Source organism: Eptatretus burgeri, chromosome 8 (genome assembly GCF_056783735.1).
Source record: "Eptatretus burgeri isolate ZD-2024b chromosome 8, Ebu_testis_v1, whole genome shotgun sequence".
NCBI classification, from domain to species: Eukaryota; Metazoa; Chordata; class Myxini; order Myxiniformes; family Myxinidae; genus Eptatretus; species Eptatretus burgeri.
In genome coordinates this window covers 24300413-24327450 of record NC_140968.1, presented here as the reverse complement: position 1 = coordinate 24327450, position 27038 = coordinate 24300413, and the positions used below count along the sequence as shown (strand labels likewise).

At 45.8% G+C, this 27038-nt stretch overlaps 2 protein-coding genes across 10 annotated transcripts in view; one reads left to right on the top strand and one right to left on the bottom strand.

The window, feature by feature from the left end:
* Positions 1-12482, top strand: part of LOC147021332 (supervillin-like) — a 241248-nt gene extending 228766 nt beyond the window's left edge. For all 9 annotated transcript variants that reach the window (XM_085891183.1, XM_085891184.1, XM_085891180.1 and 6 more), the window contains 4 exons: positions 1505-1648; positions 1860-1975; positions 4294-4452; positions 11488-12482. In XM_085891183.1, the coding sequence (XP_085747309.1) occupies positions 1505-1648; positions 1860-1975; positions 4294-4452; positions 11488-11574 (506 nt within the window). In that variant the 3' untranslated portion in view covers positions 11575-12482. The remainder of the gene's footprint in view (positions 1-1504; positions 1649-1859; positions 1976-4293; positions 4453-11487) is intronic.
* A 4384-nt stretch (positions 12483-16866) lies between these two features.
* Positions 16867-27038, bottom strand: part of CNPPD1 (cyclin Pas1/PHO80 domain containing 1) — a 13752-nt gene continuing 3580 nt past the window's right edge. The window contains exons 2-8 of the mRNA XM_085891190.1: positions 26408-26510; positions 23941-24022; positions 22543-22663; positions 22244-22372; positions 21808-21869; positions 18085-18202; positions 16867-17962 (exon numbers count right to left, since the gene is read on the bottom strand). Of these exons, the coding sequence (XP_085747316.1) occupies positions 17390-17962; positions 18085-18202; positions 21808-21869; positions 22244-22372; positions 22543-22663; positions 23941-24022; positions 26408-26510 (1188 nt within the window). The 3' untranslated portion in view covers positions 16867-17389. The remainder of the gene's footprint in view (positions 17963-18084; positions 18203-21807; positions 21870-22243; positions 22373-22542; positions 22664-23940; positions 24023-26407; positions 26511-27038) is intronic.

The window sequence follows — 27038 nt, the reverse complement described above, 5'->3', positions numbered from 1 at the left end:
ATGCTGTGACCGCCAATAATTGCCATGCTGCCATCTATCGCTTACTCCACTGCTGGAGAAACTGCATTGAACTTGAGAATCGATTTGTGGAATCGTGGAGAATACTGCTTTTACCTCTGCCACTCATGATCCTTGTACATTTTATAATCGTGTTCAAAAGCCATAGATAGATGACTTTAAATTACCTTCGTCAGGTGCATGTTTCGTCTTAAAACCTTCCCAGAAAAGTATTGAATTCTCCATATTCAAGGTTCCACGGCATCTTTCTGGAAGTCCGTGTCTTTGGGTCAATACTCTGACTAAACTGTGAATGCCTTGCGTATCTGTGGCTACCATGGTGGGGGTGAGCTACTGCATCGCTGGCTGAGCTGCATCCTCGTCGCAAGAAACTGTAGAAATTGTTGACACAACTAGCAAGTTGCATTCACAAGTGATTCCCGGTGACGTGTACATTTCCAAGATGTGTTTCTGAGTTATTTTTTGGAAAAAAAAATTGACATTTGGAAGAGTGAGGTGATGGTGGAAAACCACCCATTGACAGTGTGGCAGTGGAACCACATGTAGACGGACACAAGGAGATCGACGAACAGGGGAGGGAGAGAGGAGGGAAGTAAGTGAAGCAACCTGCTGATAGATGGGGAAAGGGAGGGAAGGATTAATGATAAAGATCTTGGGTGGGGATGGAGGATGCCCTTGAGGTGGTAGTGCACTGCCGATATGAATCTCTGGAGGGAGGAGTAGGAGAAGTTTCTTCTATTTTTGTTCATTTGAATATTTTTACATTTTTATTTGAGATTAAAGGTCATGGAAGAGTTTTATGACACGGGTGATGTTGACACAACGATGGAGCAGAGGGATTGGCAGACAAAGTAGGGAAGGAATGAACACACAGGCAGCTGAAGGAGGAATATACAGAAAGCACAAAGGAACAAAGCAGGCCGAGTAGATTAGGAACTGTCAGCAGACACGAAAAGCTGATGAGCAGGGTAAATCGTAAATATGCTGCTGGACAGGAAAGGATGATCGGTGAGAAGAGAAAAGATTGATAACAGGAATATGGGATAGTATGAGATGGTGATGGCTTGCCATTTAAAAAGTGTGGAGAACCGAAAGTGATCGGACAGATTCCAGGAGGTGATGCCACAGTCGAGAGAAGTGGGAGACTGATTGGAGGAGCAGTTAGCCTGGATTTAGGGTAAGGGGGCTGTGGGACAAGAACAGAGATGCGACTTCCTTATCTGTTTTCCAGTGTGCCATCACCAACATGCCAGTGTCTTTGAGCCGGAATCGAGGGATGACTAAGACTTTTTTTCCTTTTATCTATCTATGTTAAGTTCTGTTGTTTGCTTGTTGCCTTAGTGAGACTGGAACGATCAAGTGACACCAAGAAAAGGATTTTATTATACTCTGAGAAAACCATACAAGACCTCAAAACCTCTCTCTCTTGCATAGTGCCCCAGGACTGCCCTAAAGTCTGTCCTTTCTTTTATTCACCTTTCTCCAGCGTTGTTCCTGCTGGTGGAGTCGGACACGGTGTTCATATGGCAGGGCTGGTGGCCGGAGGAGGAAGACTGCCGTGGCTCGGAGAGGATCCGTTGGGAGGCAGACCGCACCCAAGCCCTGGAGATAGCCTTGAAACTGAACAAAGGTTCGTGTCGCCTGCAAAAAATATTAGAGGGCAAAGGGTGCGATGAGGCATGGATTATGCTAAGAAATCGTAAGTTAGTAACGCGCTACAGCAAGTTAAAAGAGAATTGAGAGAATAAACGAATTAACAGGAGTGTCGTATTTGTAAGAATGATGCGCAGCTTAGAGGAACACGGTACATTTGAGCGTGACTGTTTATTATTGGTGTGTAGAAGGAAGTCTCCAGCGCTCAGCTTTCCTGGTCCATGCTGGTGCTGAACCTCTGACCTTTACGAACCTGTTTCCGTTCTGGGAGGCCCACGTCGAGGCAGAGTCTGCAGCACGTGCGGTGAGTAAAGGCACCATTCTTGATGCGATGCTTCTTTTGCATAAGAATGGTGAAAAAGGTGTCATACAAAAACGATTTTCACATCAGCAATTTTCACTTGTCCAAGCATGTCAGCACCGAGTGTCCTTTTGTTCAAGCTCGACATTTCTCATTCATGACGTGATTCAGAGAACGGTTATTTTTGTTCTATTCAAATGGCAATCTTGAAATCGAAATGCTTGCAAACCGATGCCTTTCGTGTGGATTTATAGATTCTTGTTGAGAGTTTTCCTCATTGATTTCATTCTATAAACGTCTCATACCGGCGATGTTCCCTTCTAGTTCGAACTGTTCTCTTTAAGAGTCCTTTCAGATGCATTTATTCCATTATTCATGAAGTATGTTTGTTCATCTCTCTGGAAGCCAAAGAACAAGAATGCTGTCTGTGCATGATGAATTGCCAACGTCGCATGAAGGCTATTTACAAACTGGTGTACAGGCATCCATGGAGATGATTGGCACTGCACACCAAGGTGATGATTGATGGTGTGCACCAGGCCGGTGGTTGGCACAATGCACCAGGGAGATGATTGGTACTGCGGGCCAAGTCGATGATTGACAGTGTGTGCTGCCTGGGTGCTGATTGGGATTGCACACCTGGGTGCCCAATGGGGTTACGTGCCTGTGCACCAATTTGGGTTGAATGCCTGGGCGACGATTTGGGTTGAATGCCAGGGCGACGATTTGGGTTGAATGCCAGGGCGACGATTTGGGTTGGGCGAGCCTGGGTGCCGGTCGACTGGGGTAGCGCCGATTGGCATTGCACGGAGCAGGAAGTTGATCAATTGTTTTTCCAGTTTATTTTTTTTTCTCTGTTTCCAACAATTATACATACACACCATTCCTTCATTTTTGAACCAATCATGTTCAAGTTTAGAATGGTGGTGCCATGGTTCTCAAGTCCATCCAGAAACCTTTTTAAAAATTCTTATTTATTTAGGCCCCCACCCCCCATATTCCAATTTTAATGGGTCAAAGGTGAAACACTAAAGAAATCACACGTTTTGGATTTGCTTGCCTGTCTTTAAGCATGAAATGAAATTTCCAACTCTATCCCTCACGATTGCTCCAACCCTTGTATTTGAGTCGACCAAGATGAGATTTGGCAGAAAAGTGATTTCAAACACATCCTATCGGGATGTGGAGAAACATTTGGCTTTGAATCGTTTTGGGTCAAAGGGGTCATTTGATGCAGGGTTCAAAGGTCAAAGCTGGTCACTAAATTAACGTTTGGCCTGGCAAGCCTTCGCATTTAAACTAATTCAGACATGACTTTGTAATGCACAAACACACCTTGCCAGAGCTCATTGAGACTACAGCAGGGAAACATTGGTCCGGTATCTTCTTTTCTATTTCACAAGGGTCAAAGTAGATCGGGGGAGGGGGATTGGGTGCATTGCAATCGCTTGTGAATGCCTGCGATTCGAGTTCCATGAGACCACAATTCGTTCATTTTCACTTTCCACATCGTGCTAGTATCAGTGAGCATCGTTTATGGGCGATTTCATCGGTATTTTATGTATCATTTCACTTTTAACTTTATTTCATGTAAATATTTACCTGACAGGATGGTGTGGAGGTAGCACACCTAGTTTTGAGCTGTCTATTCTGGGTTTGAATCCTGACCAAGCTATAAACTGTCACCCTGGTATTTCACACGCAGTGCGAGGCATCACTGCGTGTGCCGTCCCTCTTATGGATGTTAGGCCGGGCATCCTGTCTGCCAGCATTAGCTGGTGAATGTTAAATATCTCACGGTGTCCTTCACAAAGAGTAGGCACGTTATCGCTGGCACCATGAACAAATTACAAATCCCTACTCTGTGCGATGGCACCACATCAGCTTCACCTCAGTATAATGCAACCACTGGGCTGAATTTATTCTGACCTTGATATATTGATGTTGTTTCCCTGGAGAGGCAAAGGCAACTTTTGTCTAGTTATGCCCCGATCCAATCAGTGAATTATTCTGTGAGCCTCGACCATGTACTCCAAAAAAAAAATTAGTTCCTTGTGTTTGATCAATATGATCAAAAATAACGTAATTGTTGCTCTCTTAAACGTGACGATAAAACGTGCCCACATATTGTGGATAACACCACGAACTATGCAACTTTGGATCACCAGAGCAATGTTGTTGCACTGACTGCATCCTCTCATACTACCAATAAACAAGCATTTGTCAGAATCATCAATTTGTCAGCATTTTTTTTATTGTCTCCCATTATGGTGACCATGGCCTTTACTAGTTCTAATCTCAGGATTTGCGTGTTATTCTAGGCTGGAATCAAAATACCCGGAGTGCCAAAGCCCATACGGGAGGTACTGGGACAGTTGCAGCAGGCACGTTACTCCTTGGAGGACCTGCGCACGAGGCCCCTTCCTGCGGGTGTTGACCCTCTCCGTCTCGAGGCTTACCTGTCTGATCAAGACTTTCAGGTGAACTGGAAAAAAAGGATGTAACATAAATCTGTGACAACCAAAAGCATTAAAGTGTGTTTTGTTTTCTATTGGTTTGATTTTGTTGCACAATAAATGGAAATTCTGGAGGAATTCCCAAGCATCACCGTGTTCCACCATCAGATTTCTCCTGCTGGCTCCCTGAATCCAGGCGAGAGGTTATTTTTCGATCGACCGTCGCAGCGATTGAGTTCCACTTTGGGGATACAGTATTATTGGTGCTTTTTGGATCAAATTATGGGTGAGGTGCAACTTGGACATCGAGTCAAGCACAAACACTGGAGGAATCGTCAAAGAAGCAACTGCTCAAAAAATTAGTCACTTCCTTCGGAACTGACTAAAAATTGGGTCAAAATGTGAAAGGGCAAAGTCATAGCAACAATAAATAGCCCTTATTAACCCCACCACAGTGTGTCAAGCACGAGACATTGTTTTTTTTGTTTTTTACTTACGAAATCTAAAGATTTCGTAAGTATATTGATGACTTCCGTTTCTGTTTGTTTGTTTGTTTGCTTGTAGGCACGAGAACTCGAGAATGGAAGAAGCTACCAATGTCAAATTACACCACGTGATTCAGGAGGGTGATGGCTAGTGCTGATTAGATTTTGGTCAAAATCGGTCAAAGGTCAAGGTCACAGTGAGGTCAAATATTCGATTTTTGATGGTTTGGTACAGATAACTCGAGAACGGAAGAAGCTACCAATGTCAAATTACACCACGTGATTCAGGAGGGTGATGGCTAGTGCTGATTAGATTTTGGTCAAAAGCGGTCAAAGGTCAAGGTCACAGTGAGGTCAAACATCCAAAACATTCGATTTTTGATGGTTTGGTACAGAATCATCGTAGAAACTTCTGGTTTGCGTCGCTACCTTCTCTCGAGACAGCTTTTATTAGACAAGGTCAGAGGTCAAGTTGACGATTTCATAAGTACCAGTCTATGACTGCTTGTTTAATCATTTCCATGTTTCCTTATTTATTTACCATTGAGATTCAGTGTGTATGTCCAGGCTGTAACATTTTTACCAATTGAGCTTTTGTCATCAAATCTTAAACAAACCTTTATTATGAGAATATGGAGAACACAAATGAGTAAAATGCATAAATTTGTTTTAACTGTCGTTTTCCAAAACCTGGTGAACAGTGTATGCCTGGTGTTGGCTTAATGGCTTGAGTGATGGGCTTGAGTGGTGCCAGGCTAGCGTCCTGAGTTCAAATCCTGCTTGGCTGTTGAATTAATACCAGGAGGGGTTGACTCAGCCTGTCATCCTTCTGAGGTCGGCAAAATGAGTGCCAGCATGCCATCCTGTGTCGGAGTGGCGACCCATTCAGGATTGTGTCCAATAGCCAAGGAGACTGCTTAGGCAGCACTAACGTTCTGCACAGAGAATGGTCCCAATGGATGGATGGATGGTGAACAGTAGAAAATTGTTTTTATTGTGTATAGGCGTACCTAAATTACAATGACCGACTGAACAGTAAACTGATCACGAGGTGCAACTGACTTCTCACTGAAGAACTTCCTGGTAAACAATACTCCGAGTTTTCTTTTCATTACAATGTCCTTTGGGGCTTCCCACCACGTATAACTGGCTTTGTGTGAATGCGAGCTCTTGAAGTGAATGTGAATGCGACAACCTTGAGGCTTTGTCTTTGGGACTTGCTGATGGTCATGCCGAAGCAGACACTGCCCGGAAACTGAATTCGCTGAAAGTCAAAAGGCAAGCTTGTGTCTGATGGGATGGTCGGTATCCTTGAATCATGGCTTGCTCTCCCTTGTTTGGTGATCCAGTGGTGATGTTGACATTTCGGCAATTCGTCAGCAACTGTTTGATTACTCAAGTTCTGTTACAAAGCTTTGGTGGGTCGACATTGCGTAGTAGCATGACTGGCAATCCTATTGTCATGGGTCTGGCTGGTTAAGTTAATTCCCCCGACCCAATTGTGGTGGACGGGCGGTTAACACCGACCAGACCAGATCGCTGAGCGGTTTTCCTTAGGAGGCGGCGGACACGTGATCCTCAGATCATGGCACGCATGCGGGAGGGGCAGGGTGGCACGGGCGGAGTGACAGAATCACGGCACAAGGGGTTTATACTCGAACCCGTAACAGATACACGGACACCAGCAACTTAAAATAAACATGGGGATTTAAGGAAAATAGACAAATATTCACAAGGGTAATAAGTCAGAATGTAATAATGCATAAGGTAAAATAGAGACGCCTCCACACATGGACTTTAACTGCCCCATGGTCGCCAAATCTACAGTGAAACCTTGGGGGGGGGGACGTGGGACGAGTTATTTGAGGGATTAACATGAGGCCCAAACATGCGCTGCGGCTTATGAGGGGACCTGTGCGTAGCGTGAGGGTTCCGCTGCGATTCGAGGTTAGAATAAAGGACAGTGAACGTTCGGGGCAGGGCATGCGTCTGAAGACCGCAGCCCCATGTAAAACTCGGAGCTCCGATCCGTGGCGGGGTTGGCGAGCAACTGAGTCAATTTCCAGCCCCGGAGCCTGGCGGGGCATGGCTATAGCTGCTGTGGCCCAATAGAGCGGAATTTGGCCAACAGCACATCGTTATCCAGTTCTCGGCCCCTTCCTTCGCCTTGACTCATAAAAAGGGGAGAGCAGAGCCTCTCCGAGCTCTCCTCCTGCTTCAGTCTGTATCAGTTTCAGCTTGAGCTTGGCCATCCACTCTTTTCCGCTCGCCCATTCGCCTTGCCACTGTCGGTGCTGCTGCCAAAGGAATTCAAAGCCGACGGTCGGCAAGCGGGCTATCCGCGAGCTGGTCGGCATGGAGCACAAGGCACCACAAGCCCCCCCCCCCCCCGTAACCAAATGGGGAGGAGTTACCACACACTGCTGCATGAGGTGGGGCCGCTCAGTTTGAGCGATATGCACTAGGATACGGAGATTTACACAGATAGGTTAGGGACTTTCTTCTTATTCTATTATCTTTCTTTCCATCTATCGTCCAGTCCACTGTGAACGCACAAAGAGCCTTAATGCGGGCGTAGCCCAATTGTTCTTTTACGGGCCGAACCGAAGAAGCGAACGTACTGACTTGCATTCACACGACACCGCAACCCTCACGTCACACTACACCACACCTCCCACACCATCAGTATTCCTCCCAACTGCCTCTCTCCAAGCGCTCTGGGTTATGTTGGTCAGCCGACTGTGCCAGGTACTCAGAGGATGTTTACCTTCACTTGTTCTTTCTCTCTGCACTATCCAACTTGCTGTGTGTGTGTGTGTGTGTGTGTGTGTGTGTGTGTGTGTGTGTGTGTGTGTGTGTGTGTGTGTGTGTGTGTGTGTGTGTGTGTGTGTGTGTGTGTGTGTGTGTGTGTGTGTGTGTGTGTGTGTGTGTGTGTGTGTGTGTGTGAGATGGTGCCTGTCTGAGAGATGGTGCCTGTCTGAGAGATGGTGCCTGTCTTAGCATAAATTAAGGTTGTAGGAGATGTACGGGATAGCTCTGCTGTGTCTGTTTTTATTAAAGTGCTTGTCTTTTGCCACACCCCACAAATTCCTTGCTACCTCTGTTGTACATATCAATAAATCCCATTCACTGTGCCACATACCTTTCCTTGCTTTGGTATTAGACGGAGGACCGAAAGTCATGTGGTTGAGTTATTGGTGGCATTCGCGGTCGATTAGCGACCTGCCGCGTCACAAAATTAGTGTGTGACAGCCTGCGATTCTGGTGAGTAACCCGAGGCAGTCCATCCCTCGTGGTCTCCCCACGACGCTGGGTCCACGACAATATTGTCCATGCCATTTTAAGATTTGTGTGGAATTAGCGAAGATTTTGTAATTTTTTTCAGTTTTTTTGTTTTGTTCCACTGCAAACCGAAGGAAAACATACTGTATGTGGGCACCAAAATATATTTTTAATTTCAACAATTTTCTGGAAGAAATGGTGCATTATTTGAGAAAAGTGCAAGGGTGCCAATATTTCTGGCCATGACTATTCCAAATGAACACTTTTGTAGCAGCCGGAACTGCGGTTAAGCTCAATTCCGCTGTTTAAATTTGGAAAATCAGTTCAGGTTGAGTTTGTACAGCGTTTTATTAACAGTATGCGGAAATTAGTCACTCGGAAACATCTGGAGACGCCTGGAAACACCCGGAGTTTCGATGTGTGGCATATCTAGAGGCTCGTGGTTCTGAAAACGCCATTAAACACACAAACAAAGACTAAGAACACCTGGTCTCGCATCAAAAGAAGAATTATTCATAACATCTCAAGTCCAATAATGGAGCACCCACCTTTAAGCTTGCGTGGTAAGCTTCCCTTGTATGTCATGTTCAAGAGGAAGACACTGCCCAAAGACAAGTTTCTAGCGCAGTGGAAGGGGTGGATAGACGACGGACTTGCAGTGGTGACTATCTTTTTATATGCATCATTTTCTACATGAACATCTGGTGCAGGCAGAATGAATCCACCAAGTTTGTTCCTAACACGCTGATGCAATGCCAGCAAATGCTGTGTAGTGGGGCGTGATTTAAAAATAGGAACAACCAATCAACCCCAAGTACTTTTCTATACGAGGGCAGGAAATGGATTTAAAAGGAAGAAGAATAATCTCATGAAAGCGAGGAGCCACGTGGGATGGTGAAGCTTTTTGAAGTACCAGTGCTGCTTGGTTATTTTTGCTTCCTTTGGTTCTCTTCGTTTTCCCTCGTTTCTATCAGGGGTTCCTAGCTTACTTCCCGCATCGACCAGGTTTCTCGCATCGACCAGACAAATTTTTTTACTCCATATGCCTTTGTATTTGACCCAGGTTTCGAGGAACATGAGCTGCCTCTCGGTGGAACCCTCACAGACGAAAATTCCAATTCCCGGACTTGGTATTTTCATCATTTGAAGAATCAACATTTCATGGCGTGTTTCCTGCCGGGATTTTCGACCCGGATTCCGAGGAGCATTGGCCACATGCATCTTGGTCGAACTGTCACCATTACTCCCGTCGCTACATTGGCTGAGCATTGTTGACTGGGAGACTGCCGGCGTTCATCGGGAGGATTCGAAAGGTCAACCTTCCGATGATCTGCAGCTGGATCGTCAAGGTGTGGGAGGAGATACCGTCGGGCATCAATCATCAAGCGAGCATTTCTGAAATGCTGCATCTCCGACAACATGGACGGCACAGAAGACGACATAATTTGGGAGGAGGCTGCAAATGATGGGGACAGCGACAGGGACTTGCTCTACTCTGATTCGGACAAGGAGTTGCGTGCCCTCTTCGACGAGGATTTCCTCGGGTTTAGCTGAAAAGCTTCATCAAACCCAAACGGCCTTTTTCAGGGCCACAAATCCACAAGAAATATGTATTGTATTGGTATGAATCCCTTTTCTTCCTTTTTCTAGTAACAAAAAAATCCTCTTTATAGTATAACAAAATAAGAAAGAAAAGTAAAAAAATTCGTGGTATCCTCTCCTCTCTTCAACTTCTTGAAAATGAGAATAAGACTGTTAGACGAAATTAAGCGGCCATGGGAGTAAGCATGTTGATACCTCCGCCATTTTGTTCCGTACAAAGTTGATGTACAAACGTATTGAGATCTAGATAAGAAAATAAAATGATCAACATTGGTACGATTGTGGGGGTAGATGGAAGAGTTTGATAGGGAATTTTGCATTGTGTGAAGATGCTTGGTCCATGGACGAGTTGAAAGCATCTCGATGTAACTCTTTTAGGGAATCTGTGAGCTTAAGTGTTACGTGTTAATTAGCCGAGGGAGTAAGAATAATTCCCCAGAATGTGATTGTCCTCTGATTTTTTTCCCCTCTGTTTTTATATTTCAAGATTGGCCATAAAGGTAGGGAACACGTCCCAAAAACCAAAACAAATGGGCAGAAAGCCCCACCTTCCTGAGTTTGGTGCTTGCAGGCCACGCCCCGGAGGTGGAGGATTGAGACACAGAAGACGCCTGAAGAAGAAGAGGGGGTGGGAGGATTCCTACTGCACAGGACGGGAAATCAGAGAGGGCACACACGAGGTCAGTGTGAGGAACACACGAGGCAGGTGGCATCTTTAAAGAGGATCAGACTTGGCTTGCACACTTTTGGAAAGAGAAAGGCTGGCACATATTGAGAGGCATCAGACTCAGTTGGTTTGTGCATTCATTTTTAGCCGTGATTTGAGTGGAGGCACGAGGTGCAGTCGTGACAAACGGACCCTGAGCCTCATGTATGTCATAAGCCGTTACACTGGGGCTTGGAGCCTTTAAGCGGAGTGCCGCTCGTGGATTGCCTGGCATACGTCTTCCCTGCGAAGAGAGAAGTGACTGTGCCATTTGTGCATGACTGCACATGCGAATTAAAAGCGCCTCCATTCCAAGTGCCACAAGGATCAGCGCTGGGCCAAGCTAAGCGAAGAAAGTTTGGAAGGAGGGCTTTTTCTTTTTATTTTGTTTCCCCGTTGTCCGTATTTGAGTCTATGTGTGCGAGGCCTCAACTATAGGATTTATTTATTTCATATCATTATAAGTTTCCTTTTGAATTATATTGGTCTTTGTAAATATATTGTTTTACTTTTATTAAATGTATTCCTTTTAAGACACTGTAGCGTTGTGCTGTGCTATGCTTCTCCGGGGTGGTTCGCCTCTCCGCCATTACGCCCCATAAATGCGTGCGCATTAATCCCCGAGTCTCGGTTGTAGCCTTCAAGGGAGAAGCTTTGCCATCCGCCTAGGGAGGGTTCTAACCCCTGGGACGTGACGATATATTAATTTCTTTTGATAAAAAAAACATGGGTGTGGGTTTATACACCGGAAAGGTAGGTGTGTGTGTGTGTGTTTCTTTCTCTTCCTTCCTTTCTAATCTCTGTGAAAAATGTTTAATGTACATGCTTGTCTGATTTACATTGGAGTAAGATACCAAAGTAAAGAGCCAAAGAACCAATGCAGCAGTTATGGCCTTGTGTGGTTTCTCACTTGCAAGTTATTGACTTTTCTACCTGGCCTCACCACTTGTTCTAATGTTTATGTTCCTCGTGTTGGGTGACCAGGAAGCACTGAGTATGACACGTGAGGTGTTTGCGGTACTTCCTCCATGGCGACAGCTCATACTTAAGAAGAATGCTGCCCTTTACTAACGGTGCCAATATTGCGACGACAGGTCAGGAGTCGAGCCATCATGAGAATCGGCCTTGTTGCTTCAACACACCTCTGCATTCTGCCAATCTGCAAACTTGATGCCACACTGTTAAAACAACGGCACTTTTATACACTTTGGTCTTTCTGTATTGCACAATTGGGCGAGTTTTACATTTGGGATTATTTTTCCTCATGGTTTTTTTTATTTTAACTTCGCTGTGCTGGATGCTTCTCTCTACCGAATGCTGCCTTTAAATGACTACTTTGGACAGGAACACATTTTCATTGACTCCTGCTTGGGCAGATACTCATGCTGATGGGCCATAAGTGGTTGTCGTGTATGGCTACATGTGAAGAAGCCCTGTACCTATAGCATTATTTTGGGCTGCCACTGACCAAGCAAGCTTGATCTTGTACAGTATCGGAGAGCCAGCCGTGCTCAGTGGCTGCACACGCAGAGAAATCGCAGCCTACGTCCCTGTGGCCTGCAGGCAAGCTCTCGCCTCTATACTCTCAACTGACGTTACAACACGGAGTGCCTTTTCACTGCAGTGCAACACCGTCCTCCATCCCACACAATGTTTATGCTTTGGCTTGCAAGGCCTTAGTTTTTGCCACAACTGTCACTGTATCATGTGGCAACGGAACTTGGACATATCCCTTGCCAAAGCAACCTGAGCAGAGTTTACATTGGTTTCATAACCACTTTGCTATCTTAAATCGATTGAAGTCCTCCTGGTTTTCTTGACCTTATTGAGGACACTTTTTTTAAATTAGCCTCTTACTACTATTGCCAATTATGATCCTGCCATGTTTACTGCTGTATTGAGCAGTGTAAAAGTATCAGTCTGCGTTAATAAAGAAATTGGAAAGTTGCTCAATAAATGAAACAAACTTTGCATGAAAACACTTTCACTCGTGCTCTATGCTTTTAGTAAATTTTGGAAGCCTTGCAGTGTTTTATAAACTCCAGAAAATTGCCTGTGCCTGCATGAGATTTTAAACAGGGTCGGGATGTGGGCCGCAACTTCTGTCATCGAGCCGGCAAGCTGGGAGCAGCAATTTACATTTATTGCCACATCTGATGCAATTTCAATACTCTAATGGCGGTGAGGTTCTCCATTTGAAATGGTTTGTTCGACATATGTAGCTTTTTGATGCCTTGGGTCCATAATAATTTGTATTGGTGTCAAAGCCAGTGACCAATTGAAAATTTATAGTCTGATTACATGGAACAAAGGGTACGATGTCGCATTATTGTTCTGTCATGTTTGGCATTTTCGAACCAATGAGATTCTTGATCTGACCGGTTGTGCTTAAGGCAACATGCATTCATGTTTTCTCAACCCTGGGAAAAATATCTTCATCACTGGAGGTGGAGGTCACGTTATGAAAATGCAACGTAATTAGCAGTGTGACCACTCCTCGGCTTTTTCACAAGATCTTGGCTATTCGTTGTTCACCTTGCCGTGTTGGTTTTCTATCATCGCTTTTCCGAAACATTGTGAATTCTTGGCTTTTTTCATTGGCTCACAATGGCATTTATGAAAATGAGGAGTGGTCGCACTGGTAATTAGTCATTAGTCCTCTGATGGCAGTCACCCATTGGACCACATTCCTTTTCATTTGTACATGTACCTCTGGATTACATTTTTCAACTAGAGGGGGAGCACTCGGTAGAGTGCAAAACCTCCGCCACCAATACTGCTGGGTCACTTACGTGAACCTGATGTCCTCTTCATTGTAGGTCAAAACGGATCAGACTCTACTGAACCACGATTGAACAAACTAAACAAGATCGCCTTTTGGGCGAGTTTTATTATATCCCTGACAATATCTGCTGCTCTTCCTTCGCTCCAATTGGTTCTTCTGACCACGTCCTTGTCAAAGTGGACATCTCTCTGGCTGTTATCAGAGAACCACCTCACCGCCGTCGAGTCTGGCATTTCACTCAAGCCGACTGGCAGGGTCTCCAAGCAGCCATCAAACTTACAGACTGGTCTCCTATCACTACTTTCTCAAACATCAACTCATCCTGGGAATTCTTTCAAAGAAACTTGCTCTCCCTCATGCACAGATTTATCCCCTCTCGTGTTCAGTTGTCTTACCCTTCCTCCCGCCCTTGGTTTACTGAAGCTTGTGGCGAGGCAGTTGTCCTGAAACAACTTGCCTTTGCCTCATGGAAAGCAAACCCAACTGAGGGCAATCTCAGTTCTTTCCACAAAGCTCGGAACAAGTGTGTATCTACCCTCAGGAGAGCCAGAAAACAACATCTTTCTCATCTCAAGTCTGAACTCTCAAACCTCTCTCCCTCCTCAAAATCCCGGTGGCGTTTAATCAAATCTGTTTCTGGTGTATGTTCCCCCTCCATCCCCTCCCTTACCTCAAATGGCCGCACTGCTGATACCACACGTGATAAAGCTGAATGTCTAAACTCGGTGTTTGCAGCTAAATCTTGTGTCCAAAACCCATCACTATCTCTACCTACCTTACCCAGTCGCACCCAACTGTCCCTGGACTCTGTATCCTTTTCTCCTGACAAGGTGGAGAGCTTGCTTTCAAACCTCGAGTCAGATTCTGCAACCGGTCCAGACGGCATCAGCCCACGTGTCCTCAAAGCCTGCTCTTCTGCTCTTGCTCACCCTCTCTCTGTTCTATTCACCCTCTCATTTGCCCAAGGTCATCTGCCATCTGCTTGGAAATCTGCTAACATCACTGCCCTGCATAAAAAAAGGTGCAAAAACAGATCCCTGTAACTACAGACCAATCGGCCTTCTCCCAATCATCAGCAAGGTTATGGAATCCATCATCGCTTCAGACATGAAATCCTTCCTCCTCTCCAATGGCTTGATTTCCAATCATCAATTTGGTTTAAGACCAGGTCACTCTACCCTGGATATGCTGCTTCTGCTCTCCCATCAATGGATGGAGGTCCTCAATGCCAGACAGGAAATCCGATATCCCTGGACATATCACGTGCTTTTGATACAGTCTGGCACCCTGCACTGCTCACCAAACTCTCTTCCCATGGTATTCAAGGCCATCTCCACTCATGGCTCGCAGACCTCCTCCTGTCGCAGACAACGTGTGGCCCTAAATGGAGTTATTTCATCCCCTCTTCCTGTGCAGGCTGGAGTTCCTCAAGGTAGCGTTCTGGGCCCTGTTCTTTTTCTGGTTTTCGTCAATGATCTCTCGGACTCTCTGGAAAATCCTCTATTTCTCTTTGCCGACGATTCCACCCTCTGCCGTACCATCTGTCATCCCTCAGACCGGCAAGCAGCAGCTTCTTCGCTTACTGCAGATCTGGATAAAATCACAAACTGGTCCAACACGTGGAACATGTCTTTCAATCCAGACAAATCTCACACTCTCACTATGTCTCTTCGAAAGGACCGTTTAGAAAACCCCCCCCATCGACTTTCTCAACAATCCTCTGGAAGAAGTCTTTTCTTTCAAGCTTCTGGGTCTCACTATCTGCCATGACCTTTCCTGGGAAAGTCACATTTCCAACCTCGCCTCAAAAGCCAGTCGCCGACTGGGAATCCTCCGTCGTGCAAAGTCCTTCCTCGGCCCTCTTGAGCTCCTGACCACTTACAAAGCTTTTGTCCGTAGCCTGATGGAGTACTGCTCTCCCCTCTGGGCTGGTGCTTCTGCCTCCCACCTTTCTCGGCTTCACGCTGTCGAAACCAGGGCATTTAAGATCATCGGCATCTCCCGCAATGAAGCTGACTCTTTGGGCCTCTCACTCAATCACCACAGGTTGGTCGGTGGTCTTTGTCTTCTACTGACTCCTCTCCAGCCTTGCCCCCCCCTGCTCTCTCTGCGATTTGTCCCAACCACATTTCCACAGGGCGCTCAAGGTCCGCCAACAACCCCCTTCTGGTAAAACTACCAAAATCACGAATCACTGCTCATCTTCACTCTTTCATTCCTCTTTTTTCCCACCTTTGGAATAAACTTCCTCACTCTATTCTTTCCCATTCTTCCCTCCAGGCTTTCAAAACAGCTGTTCACCACCACCTCTTATCTTCCCCCATCCAAATCCTTGATCTTTTCTACCCCCGATAATCCACCCAAGCCCACTTCCTTCATTTCTCCTGCTTTCCTTCCTGAAAGTCCCTGTAATGTCCATCTTCTCTTTGCCATGTTCCCCGTCCCATCCCCATCCCTCTCCCTTCCACAGTTCACCTAATGTGTCTGTTCCCCACTGTTTTGTCCTTTCCACTCCCGCCCCTCTTGTCTCATGCCTCCTTGCTGTGAGTTGTGCGTTAGCTCTCATACGAGCCTCGACCAAGGTATACAAAAAAAAAAATCGAATTTTTTTGGAAAAAAAATGTGCAAAATATTTTTTTCTCTAACAATTTTTTTTGGGGGGTTGGAAATCACTTAAAACATGTAGAAATGCAAAAAAAAATCAATTTTTTTTTCAAATAAAATCGAAATTTTTTGAAAAAAAGTTGCAAATTTTTTTTTTCTCTAACAATTTTTTTTTTTGGGGGTTGGAAATCACTTAAAACATGTAGAAATGCACAAACAATTCAAATATTTTTTCTCAAAATGGCCGCCATAGCGGCCATATTGGACTTTGGACCAAGTCCAAAATCTAATGGCATGATCCTTGGACCATACCTAATCCCCCCACCAAGTTTCGTCGAAATCCGTCCAGGAGTTTTTCCGTAATACTGTTCACAAACAAACAAACGACAGGTTAACAATGCCCTTGTAAGTGCCAAGTGTTTGTCATAATGCTAATGATATTCGTTTTTTTTAATAACTGGAGGTTTTCTTGATTTATCACAAAAATGAAATTGTAAGTTGTCTATCTTGTCCTATGCACACAGTGTTGTGAAAGATGAATGAATTTCACGTTTTGGCACAAGTTTCTTTCACTTTACAGCAATAAATGACTAAACAATTTTAAATTAAAAGGATTGCAACAGCCTTAAAACAAATTGAAACGGCAGCACAATTGTATTGTCACCAAAAAGTGCAACAATGGGCTTGAAAAGGCAAGAGAAACACATGGTGTGGATGGTGAGATCATTTAAATTTACAACTATTGAAACATCAGCTGGAACTGTGTACACTGTACAAGTTTCAAAGTGCACACGTTTACTTTGTAGAGGGTAGTCAGAGTAGTGTGTGTGTGTGTGTATATATATATATATATATATATGTATATATATATATATATATATATATATATATATATATATATATATATATATATATATATATATATATATATATATATATATATATATATATATATATATATATATATATATATATATATATATATATATATATATATATATATTGAACCAAGGAAAAAAAAAACAATGGATGAATCAACCTTCCTGTTTTAGTAACGAAGGAAGCTATATGGCTTCATGAAAACTCTACAAGTCTTTTGGTTTTATACAAATCGAAGAGGAAAAAAAACTATTAACACTTGAGAGATGAAACGGCAGGTGCTGGAGCGAGCAATAAAAACCTCTCTGCCATTTCTGTTAAAACAAAAGATCCAAACCATAACCTGTCCAGTTTCCTTGTGACAGTGTGCACTGCTCAGCACAGGGCCGTGCACAAACACGCTCAGTACCTATAAATCAGGAAAGTTTCATGAAGGACATTCTTAAACCATAAAATGGACGTGTATAAATAAAAGGAATACCATCTCCCTTGAAGCCCAAGCTGTTGGAACATTTTCAAGTGATAAACAGTTATCTTAAGAGAATGAAAATTTTTTTTTGCAAAAACCCCAAAAGCCAAGAAAAACAACATTATCAATCGACCTGGAATTGAATCAACTTACACCTTAAACGCACATTGAAAATCCTGCCCGTACCTGTAATTGAGAGGTCTCGATTTGAACAGGCCATGCCACGGCCGTGTACAAATTGACGCCGAGTTGGCACGCGTGTCCGAGTGTGCTCGGCGGCCACCCTTACATGAAATGCGTACGGTGAGGTTATTGCCAGGTGCCTTGGTGGAAGTGAGGTCATGATGAGAGGGATGAGGATGTTCCTTTGAACTTGCATCCCAGGTATGAACCCGACAAGCATTTATACCACCTGGCCTCAAAATTTGCCATTTTGATGATGTGAAACCAGCAGCACAAAGATCATTGGTAACATTGTAAAGGCCAGTACTTTGGTGATCCTCATGCGGATGTCCCCCATCAGTTAAGGGGGATGAGGGCGCCGCAACATTGGGCACCGTAGCCGCAGGCTGCCGGAGCCAAGGGTGATGGCCGGCAGAAAAAGGAGACTGTGACGTTACGGTTGGAGAATGGTGAGTAACCGAAGCCAACTGGACAAGCGTGGCACAGCCGAGTAGAGCACCGAAGGTCGAAACGTACACCAGACTACATGTACACAGCACCTGTACACAAGGTGTGGGACGGTGCACAGAGTTAAACACTCCGGTAATGTTTGCAAGAATACAGTTTTAATGCAACTGGACGTCCTGTCATTTCCAAACCAAAGTGGTAATTGACATACTACCTTGGAGAGGAGAACTGAAAGCTGAATCAGAGTCCGGTGCAAACATGGTCGTCCGAGCAGAATAACCAGATCGCTGTACATGAACCAGCCACGGCGGCGACCCTGCCGTGATGTGACACTACACAAAGACCAGTCGGAGAGAAGTAAAAAAAAAAAAAAAAAAACATTTTAACTGCATAAATTAATTAATCCCCACAAGTCAATGGTGATAAAGGCATCACATTCAGGGGTCAGGTATGGGAGCATGTGCCAGAACAGCGCGTCGCTGCGTCCACTTTCCGCCGGTACTCCAGGGGCCTCCGTCTGGCCATCCCCCAGGCAGATGCCAGGCCCATCCCCATCTCCTTGAGATGATGGTCAACCTGCTGCAACCATGAGGCACGTGGTCGGCCCACTGGCCTCCTCCACTCATGAGACTCCCTCACTGAGAGAATCTGGTGAGCAGGATCAGCGTCAGGAAAACGAGCCACATGTCCATACAGCCGCAGCTGACGCTCACGGACTATGCAGGTAACAAATCTCATCCGAGTCTCTCTCAGCAACCGCTCGTTGGACACAAAATCCGACCAGCGATAGCCAAGGATTCTCCGAAGAGACCTGGTACCAAAGGAATTAAGTCTCCGTCTCAGATCCTTGGTCAAAGTCCAAGTCTCGCACCCATAGAGCAAGACTGGAAGTACCAAGGACCTGAAGACTCGGACTTTCGTCCTCCCGCACAGGTACCGGCAGCGCCACACCCCATGATCCAGTGAATCCACGACTCCCCAGGCCCGACCCAGACGTCTATTGACCTCCGGCTCACAACCTGCGGAGACATGAATATCACTGCCAAGGTAAGTGAATCTATCCACGACCTCAACATCCTCACCACAAACAGACACAGACAGGACAGCAGCATCCAAGATGTCACCGAAAGCCTGGATCTTTGTTTTGACCCAAGAAATCCGTAATCCCAACGGCTCCGACTCCTCATTCAGCACCTCGAGGGCCCCCAAGAGGATGTCTAAAGTCTCCGCAAAGATGACTGCATCATCTGCAAAATCAAGGTCCGAGATCTTGACATTGCCAAACGATGCACCGCAACTTGATCTCTCCGACATCCTCCCAAAAATCCAGTCCATACAAGTGCTGAAAAGTGTGGGGGCAAGTACACATCCCTGACGAACTCCAGTAACAACTGGAAATAAGTCAGAGGCGGTACCACCACACTTCACAGCACTCTCAGTACCAGAGTAGAGTTCAGACATCAGATCGATCAGTTTCGGTGGCACCCCACGAAGACCAAGAATCCTCCAGAGGACATCCCGATTCACTGAATCGAACGCTTTACAGAGATCAACATAGGCTGCAAGCAGCCCCTGCCGAAACTCTCGTCTGCGTTCGGTGAGGACACGAAGTGCAAGGATACGGTCAATCGTTGACCTCTTTGGTGTAAAGCCTGACTGCTCTGGACGCTGGTGCTCAAGCAGATGGTGGCGAACCCTATCAAGAATTATCCGAGCAAAGACCTTGCCCGGCACTGAGAGCAGCGTCACCCCTCGGTAGTTGTTGCAGTCTTGGCGATCACCCTTCCCTTTCCAGAGAGGGACAACAAGGCCCCTCTTCCAGTCAGTTGGGATGATGCCTGTGTTCCAGGCAGAGCACAAAACTGCATGCAACGACGCGAGTGCAGCATTTCCACCAGCCTTGAGAAGTTCAGCATGGATGCCACAGATCCCTGGAGCTTTGCCCCGTTTCAACTGGTTCACCGCAGCCCGTGTTTCCACAAGCGATGGTGGACCACAGTTGATTCGAGGGTCAGCAACAGGGATTGTATGGCACCCTTGACGTCCAACTCGACAGCTGGGGGATCAGCCTGGTACAACCGCTCAAAGTAACCGGCCCAGCGGGCCTTCACTTCAGACTCCTCTGTCAAGAGCCTACCACTCTCTGCTCGAACTGTAGTGCTCCGAGGGATGGGCTTGGATGAACGTAATGTGCGCGAATTCCCCTGTAAGCGGGACGAGAATCACCTGTCCACAGGTGATGCTCTACCCCCTCACAGATTCCTCGCACATAGGCCTCCTTGTCCACCCTCAGTGCACGTACAGTTTTACGCCTCAGCTCCCTGAACAGCTCAGCTCTGCCATTCAGCCTGGCCCTGCGACTCTGGTCAATGGTATCCAGTGTCCCTTGAGAGACAAAATTCTTCTTTGCCCTGCGGTGAACTCCAAGGCATCCACCGGCAACATCAAGGACGGTGGTCTTGAAGGTGCTCCACAACTCTTCAGGACCCCCAAAGCACCCAGACCCCCCAAGTGTCCACTCAGCCTGTTCGCAAACTCCTCAGCTACTCTCTCATCCCTGAGCTTGGCAACATCCAGCCTAGGCTGGGATGGTACCATTCTCCAGGATTTAAGGTGCAGCTTTAGAGTTGCTACAACAAGCCTGTGGTCAGTATTGAGGAACTGAGCACTCCGGTAGACCCTGCAGTTCTGGATCATCCTCCAACGACCGTCAATGAGGACATGGTCAATCTCCTTTGCCACACCGCCAGCGTTGGAATACCAAGTCCAGCGATGAGCTTGCGGGCGCTGAAACCATGAACCAGCCACCCTAAGTCCATGACTTCTTGCAAAGTCAAGGAACTTAGTGCTATTCTGGTTCATAGTTCCTGACCCATGGGGACCAACACACACCTCATAGCCATCCCTATCAGTTCCAGTCGATGCATTGAAATCCCCCAAGACTAGAAGTGTATCTCGTCTGGGGCACTGATCAACCACAGACTCGAGTGTGGCGTAGAATGCATCCTTCACGGTAAGATCACTCGCCTCAGTCGGAGCATAAATAGAGACCAGGGAAATGACACCTAAGGAGTGACGAATCCTTAATCTCATAATACGCTCGTTGACCGGTGTTACCTCAATTATCATTGGGGTCAGCTTATTGGACACAGCTACAGCAACTCCTTGGGTATGGTAACCATCAGAGCGACCAGACCAATAGTAGGTGTAACCACCCACCATTATCTCGCCGCAATCCGGTCTCCGAACCTCAGAGAGAGCTGCAATCCCGATGTCCAAACGCTTGAGCTCAGATGATAACAGAGACAGGTGATCATCCTCTCTTAGGGATAGGACATTCCAGGCACCCACCCGAAGGGACCGCCTCAGGTTAACCCAAGGAGACCGCCGTCTGGTGGACGACACCTCAGCACCACTCCGACACACTCTCCCGCAATCTGACCCAGGGATGTTACCCCGTGGTTTCCCTCCTATCAAAGATTGGGGGTCCCGAAGGCTTTGCCCCAATCCCATCATCCGGTGAGCTGCCCTGCGAAGGGAAGCTGCACAGGAGGTACTCCCACGGAGTGGGTTTTCAGATTTTTTTGCGTTTTTGCGTTTTGCGGAATGAAGCGTTTTACGGTGGCTGGAGTGCAAATCCTGCCACCAACCTCCTAATAAGAAGTAACCCAACTGCAGGAGGACGTCCGCAGACACAGTTGGGCACTAGATATGGATGGCCGTTGGCTCACAAGGAGCTCCTCCGCCCTTTGACATCACATTTGACATTTGCATCACATTAACAAACTGAAATGTACATACCTTCTCAAACACTCAATTATACAAGTTTGAAATGTTTTCTACTGATGACTAAATGGATTGTAGGGGAAGTGAGAACAAAGTGGCTTGTCAGAAACAAATTGGAGAAACCACAAGTTGCTTTGGTAAGGAAACACACCTGGTTTCAAGACAAGCGAGGAAGGAGAAGAAATCCTGCGGGTGAACGAACAGCTCCCAATCCTTTCGGGGTGAGGAGAAGGTGGTAGAGAGATGAGTGACGACATTGGTAGAAAGATTACAATGCCTGATGACGCCCCCTGTCACCCCCTTCACATCCACCCCCCCCCCGAAAAAAAAGAAGTTCCATCCCACATTTAATGGTATTAATCTAAAAACTGATAAACGTCCTCTTCCCTGAAATGGAAAAGTTAATTACAGGTGTACCTGTCCATACCTTGTATCAATCCCACTTACTACCAACTGTTTAAATGTGGAAACATGACAAATGAAAAACAATGATGAGGAAGATGAATACTCTGCTGATGGTGCGTTTTGGAATGAGATGAGACTAGTGAGGATATCTATGGATACATCACAAGATGCTCGGTGCACACCATGGCCTGCAAGAAGCCCATCTCAAGATGGTTCACATCACCCACGTCGAGTTGTCCCGCCGCACCCCACTCATCATTGAACACCTCCTCCTCCTCGCCCTCATCGTAAAGGTATTTACTGGCCATCATCTGCACGAAACAACATGGAAGCATTTGCCAATTTAAAATCAAAGTTACAATCGCAATGCATACTTCGCAAGCTTCGACAAAGTCGAGTTCGTCGCATTAAGGTACCACCAAGATGTCTTATTCCCACGATCGCACTGCACTCCTCAATCATGCGGTCGACTCCGACTCACCATCGAGATGAGAAAAAGATCCGAAGATGAGATGCAGCGCAGGTACTCCGGGTCACGCTTCTTCAGCCGCTCGATGTAAACCAGCGCGAGCACCATGGCACACGGGGAGACGCACGCCTCTCTGTGCAGCACAGAAATGCAAGGCATGACAAACCACCAGGGATTAGAGCAAAAGGTTCCATGAGACCGTTCCCGGAAAAATGGTGGCACACTTTGAATCTGAGCTGTATAGGTGAGAGTGAACTTCGCTCCACTGTCCACGGAGACAAACATGCAAAGCAAGAGGATGGGGTCTGTGTTTGTTTGTTGTTTAACTCGATAAGTTCACCGTGGTGGGGGCTAAAGCAGAGTTGGCCACCTGGACTTGTTGCAAAATTTTGAAACTTGACTCTGACTTCACGAAATTGACTTCAGGTTCAAACTTGGGACTTGAGCTTTTAGTAACTCGTTAACAATGTTCGGAAAATAATTGTTACTGTAAGGAAGCATCATGGACCGTTTGAATGCCTTTGTTTTGACTCGATCGGGATTCGAACCACCGACCTCCCAAACTCGGAGCACATCCTACAACCATTGCACCACCGCGTCGGGTTCATGTTGAGCTGCACATCGAATCAAGACGGGGTTTAAAATAAAACGGTTAATGATTTTCAGTTGTGGACGTGCGTGGTTCGATCAATGACGTATACCGTGTGCATGTTCGTGTGCAACGCGCCAGCGCTCAGGACCACCGGGTTGCATACCATTCAACATTGTAAATTATATCATGGCTTATCTTTTCAAAAGTAAAATATAATAAAAGTACAGTACCTTAAGAGACAACAATTAAAGTTAATAAGTTATCAGCTTCATTTTTCCACAGCCTACCGCCCCCTTCCCCATTCCCCACCTTCCTTCCTGGTTATACGTTTCATTTTAGCGAACATAACGAATGTACAAGTAAATTATTAAAATCTCCTTTCCCGTTCCACATTGATTGCTTTGGTTGTATGTGTAAACCGTTTCAACATAAGCTGAGGTTCCCGACTCGTCTCAAGTACATATATTCTCAGGTGCACGAAATATGAGAAGTAAATTCAAGAAAAAAAATTTTACAAACCAAAAAAAAAACAAAAAACGTCCACTGTATGAAGTTTACAAATAAAAACACGGGTTAAACGGCGTTTCAGAACGTACATTGCAATCCATGAAGCCCTGTGTCTTAATTCCTCGAGAGCTTGTAATACAAGGTTCATAAAGTAAAGGTGGGACGTCACACAAGTTGAAGGAACACGACAGTGATTTGACTCGAGACTTGATTTATTGACATCTCCAGGTTAAAGGAACCAGGTACTAAAGTTCTCCAAAGTTTCACTAGATCGGCGAGAAATCGAGTAGAAATGGGGAACAAGTGCACACCTGGCCACACGTGCAGCGTACTTCTGTTGCAGCTTGTGCACGGGAGCTGGTGCAGCGTTCTGGAAAAACTCCACGGCGATATCTAAGAGAGATCGGGGGCAAAGGGTCCGACGGTGTTTGTCAGTTTGTCATATGATCTATACAGTACCTGCTGTAACGATGCCATTTGGTAATATTCACCACTTCAGGTGGGCCTGAGAAATTTCCATCACTTACGTCAGTCGCTGTACATGTTGAGCTATATTTTGTCCAAGTGTATCAAAGCTCGCAAATCGAAGGAAAGGATAGATATGGTTAAAATGGTTTGTACAATGGGTTGTGTAAAGTACGTTGGTTTTGTAGTTTCCAGTGTAGCCGTTGATTGCTGGAAAGGCCCAAATATCATGAAGTACAAGTTACTGCAAATGTTCAACGACAAAAATTCAACATGGCAGGCAGGATGGACGAGGTCCGAGGAGGTACGCGGACTTGCACCTAAGACGTCTTAGCTGTTAACTTGGGGGTCAACTCCCGCCCCAGGTCTTTCACAGGTAGGCGAATGAACAATGTTTGTGTGTGTCGTCCCTCGGATAGATGTTAAACTGGCGTCCCGTCTGCTGGAAATTAATTGGTAGACGTTACAAACCGCACGGTGTCCTTCGCGAAGAGTAAGCGAGCCATCGCCAGCACCCTGAACATATCCCAAATTCCTGCTCCAACTACTACTGGGAGAGGGATGGCAAACCACCCAGGATAACCCTTGCCAAGAAAATGCTTTGGCAGCACCGACACGACATCAGATCAGAACACAACAAAGAGAACATACAATTTTAAATAATATCATGGGAACAGACTGCTAAAATGTATTTGCCTAAGAATGGCACTCAGTGGAGCGCATACCTCCACCAGGCTGAACAGGTTTTTCTAGTTTTTGAAAACAGAGTCAAGGCTTGTGGAACAGATGGTACACAGAACAAATCAGGACACACCAGGACAAAAAGAACAGGAGAGAGAGAGAGAGAAGGGGGGGGGGGGAGACACCAACAGCAAAGTTAAGTGGGAGACTTTGACAAACAAGGGGTGTGGGGAGCAATGGGGGATGGAGTGGACGGACGTATGGGGTGGACAAGGTGGATACAGAGGAAAGTCTCAGGAGGGAAAAACTGGAAGCCTGGAAGGAAGAAGGTATAGGGGTTAATGAGGTTAAAAAAGATCATAGTTTTGGATTGTGGTTGATCTAAGATGATGCTGTACAGCTATGTTCAAGACCTTGAGAGAAGAGCAAGATTGAAGAGAATGTCGAAGTTGGTTCCATGGGTGGGAAAAAACAAACAAAAGGGGAACGAATGAGTGGAGGTGAGCAGTGATCCTGGACATAGGGAGTTTCACCAGAAGAGGGTTGATGGTGGACCATGTTGACCCTGTAGAAACCGGGGTGGGGACAAAGCAAGGAACCATCATGGGTGCGAGACCAGAAAGGAGGCGGCACAAGACAGAGAGCACCACCGACTTGTCTGCGATGGCAAAATGATTTGCTTGTAGACTCGGGTTCAGCACGAGTTGAGCAAAACGTGAGGCAGGGGAGCCAGCACAGATGGAAGAGCAATGCTCCATCAAGCTGCAGATGAAGGCCTTGAAAGGTGGAAATATTGTAGGTGGAAATATCTTTCCAAGAAATATCGTGGCTGATAGTGAGACCCATGAGTTTGAGTGACCGAACTAAACAAACGAGGAAGTAGATCGGGGGGGGGGGGGGGGGGAAGGTTGCCAGACTGTCATTTTGGAGCGGGATGGTGCGAGTTTTGAGATCTGTCATTTGAAAGACATATTCCAAGCGTTTGACCAGCATGTGATCATTTGTTTTTCAAGGTCTGAAGAGAGGGACGAGGCTGCAGCCTGCCTGTCTGAACGATGGAGGATGTGACGGCAGAGGGTGGAGTCATCGTTGGATTGAATCCTGCGTAACACATCAATTTTTCTTCCATATCTTTTTCTTCTTCGATACACCAGTGATGGTGGTTCAACCGAAGCTAATTGGAGAGCAGCAACTCTAACACTCAAACTCCAAAGGTCCAACACCATCTTTACCACAATTACCATGTACATTCAAATCAAAAAGTGTCATATATTAAACGAGAAGGGCACTCGGTAGCGCACATACCTCCACCACGTAATACCGAATCCATGAGAACATATCAGGCCCAATACATTTTTGAAATATTATGCTATACAGTACTATATCGTTTTTGGCCCCATCTCTCAATGGTGAAGAATCATTTTAAAAATTAAATAAATCCCGTATCCGGATCCAGATTCGGATCTTCATCAAAATTGAACCAATTCGTCCTTGTCAAACACTCAAGCTGTCCACAAAGTATTCGTCCCAATTCATCCACAACTTTTTGAGATGTCGTGTTCAGACAGACAGACAAACAGGGGGTGAATACATAACCTCCGTGCACCGTTGGTGGTGGAGGTAATAATTTACCTGTTACAGGACACGAAAGACCTTCCACCTTATCACTCTCCTCCCATCCATAGTACAGAGACTTCTTCAGACGTTCACTGAGCTGCCGATGTACAGGTGAGGACTAGAGAGAGAGAAAACAACAACAACTTGTCAGAGCAAGTTAAAATTGGTGAAGAGAAATCTGTGGATTTTATACTTCATGTTGGTAATAAGTTAGTCCAACATTAAAAAAAAAAAACATCCTACATGGGGGGGGGGAGGGAGAAAGGGGAGGGGATGGGGGCTCGAGATCTCCGATTGTTATTTTTCTTTGTTTTTACAGCATTGATAACACCAGTGCGTGCCCGTACGTGGAAAAAAAAATTCACACTGCATGCCAGAAACAACAACCACACAGGCCGTTCCTTCGCTCTCGCGTGGCCGGACGGGCAAACAATTTAAAAAAAATTCACATCGCATGCCAGAAACAACCACACAGGCCGTTCCTTTGCTCTCGTAAACGACAACTGGATTGGGACATTGTGTTTATCTATAAATGCGGATAAGAAATCGAGAAATTATTAGAATACAGTAAGTCATCACTATCTGGAAGTCCGTTTGTTGTAACCCGTAATGGGGAACGTGGCTGAGTGCAAAATGCCAAGTAACG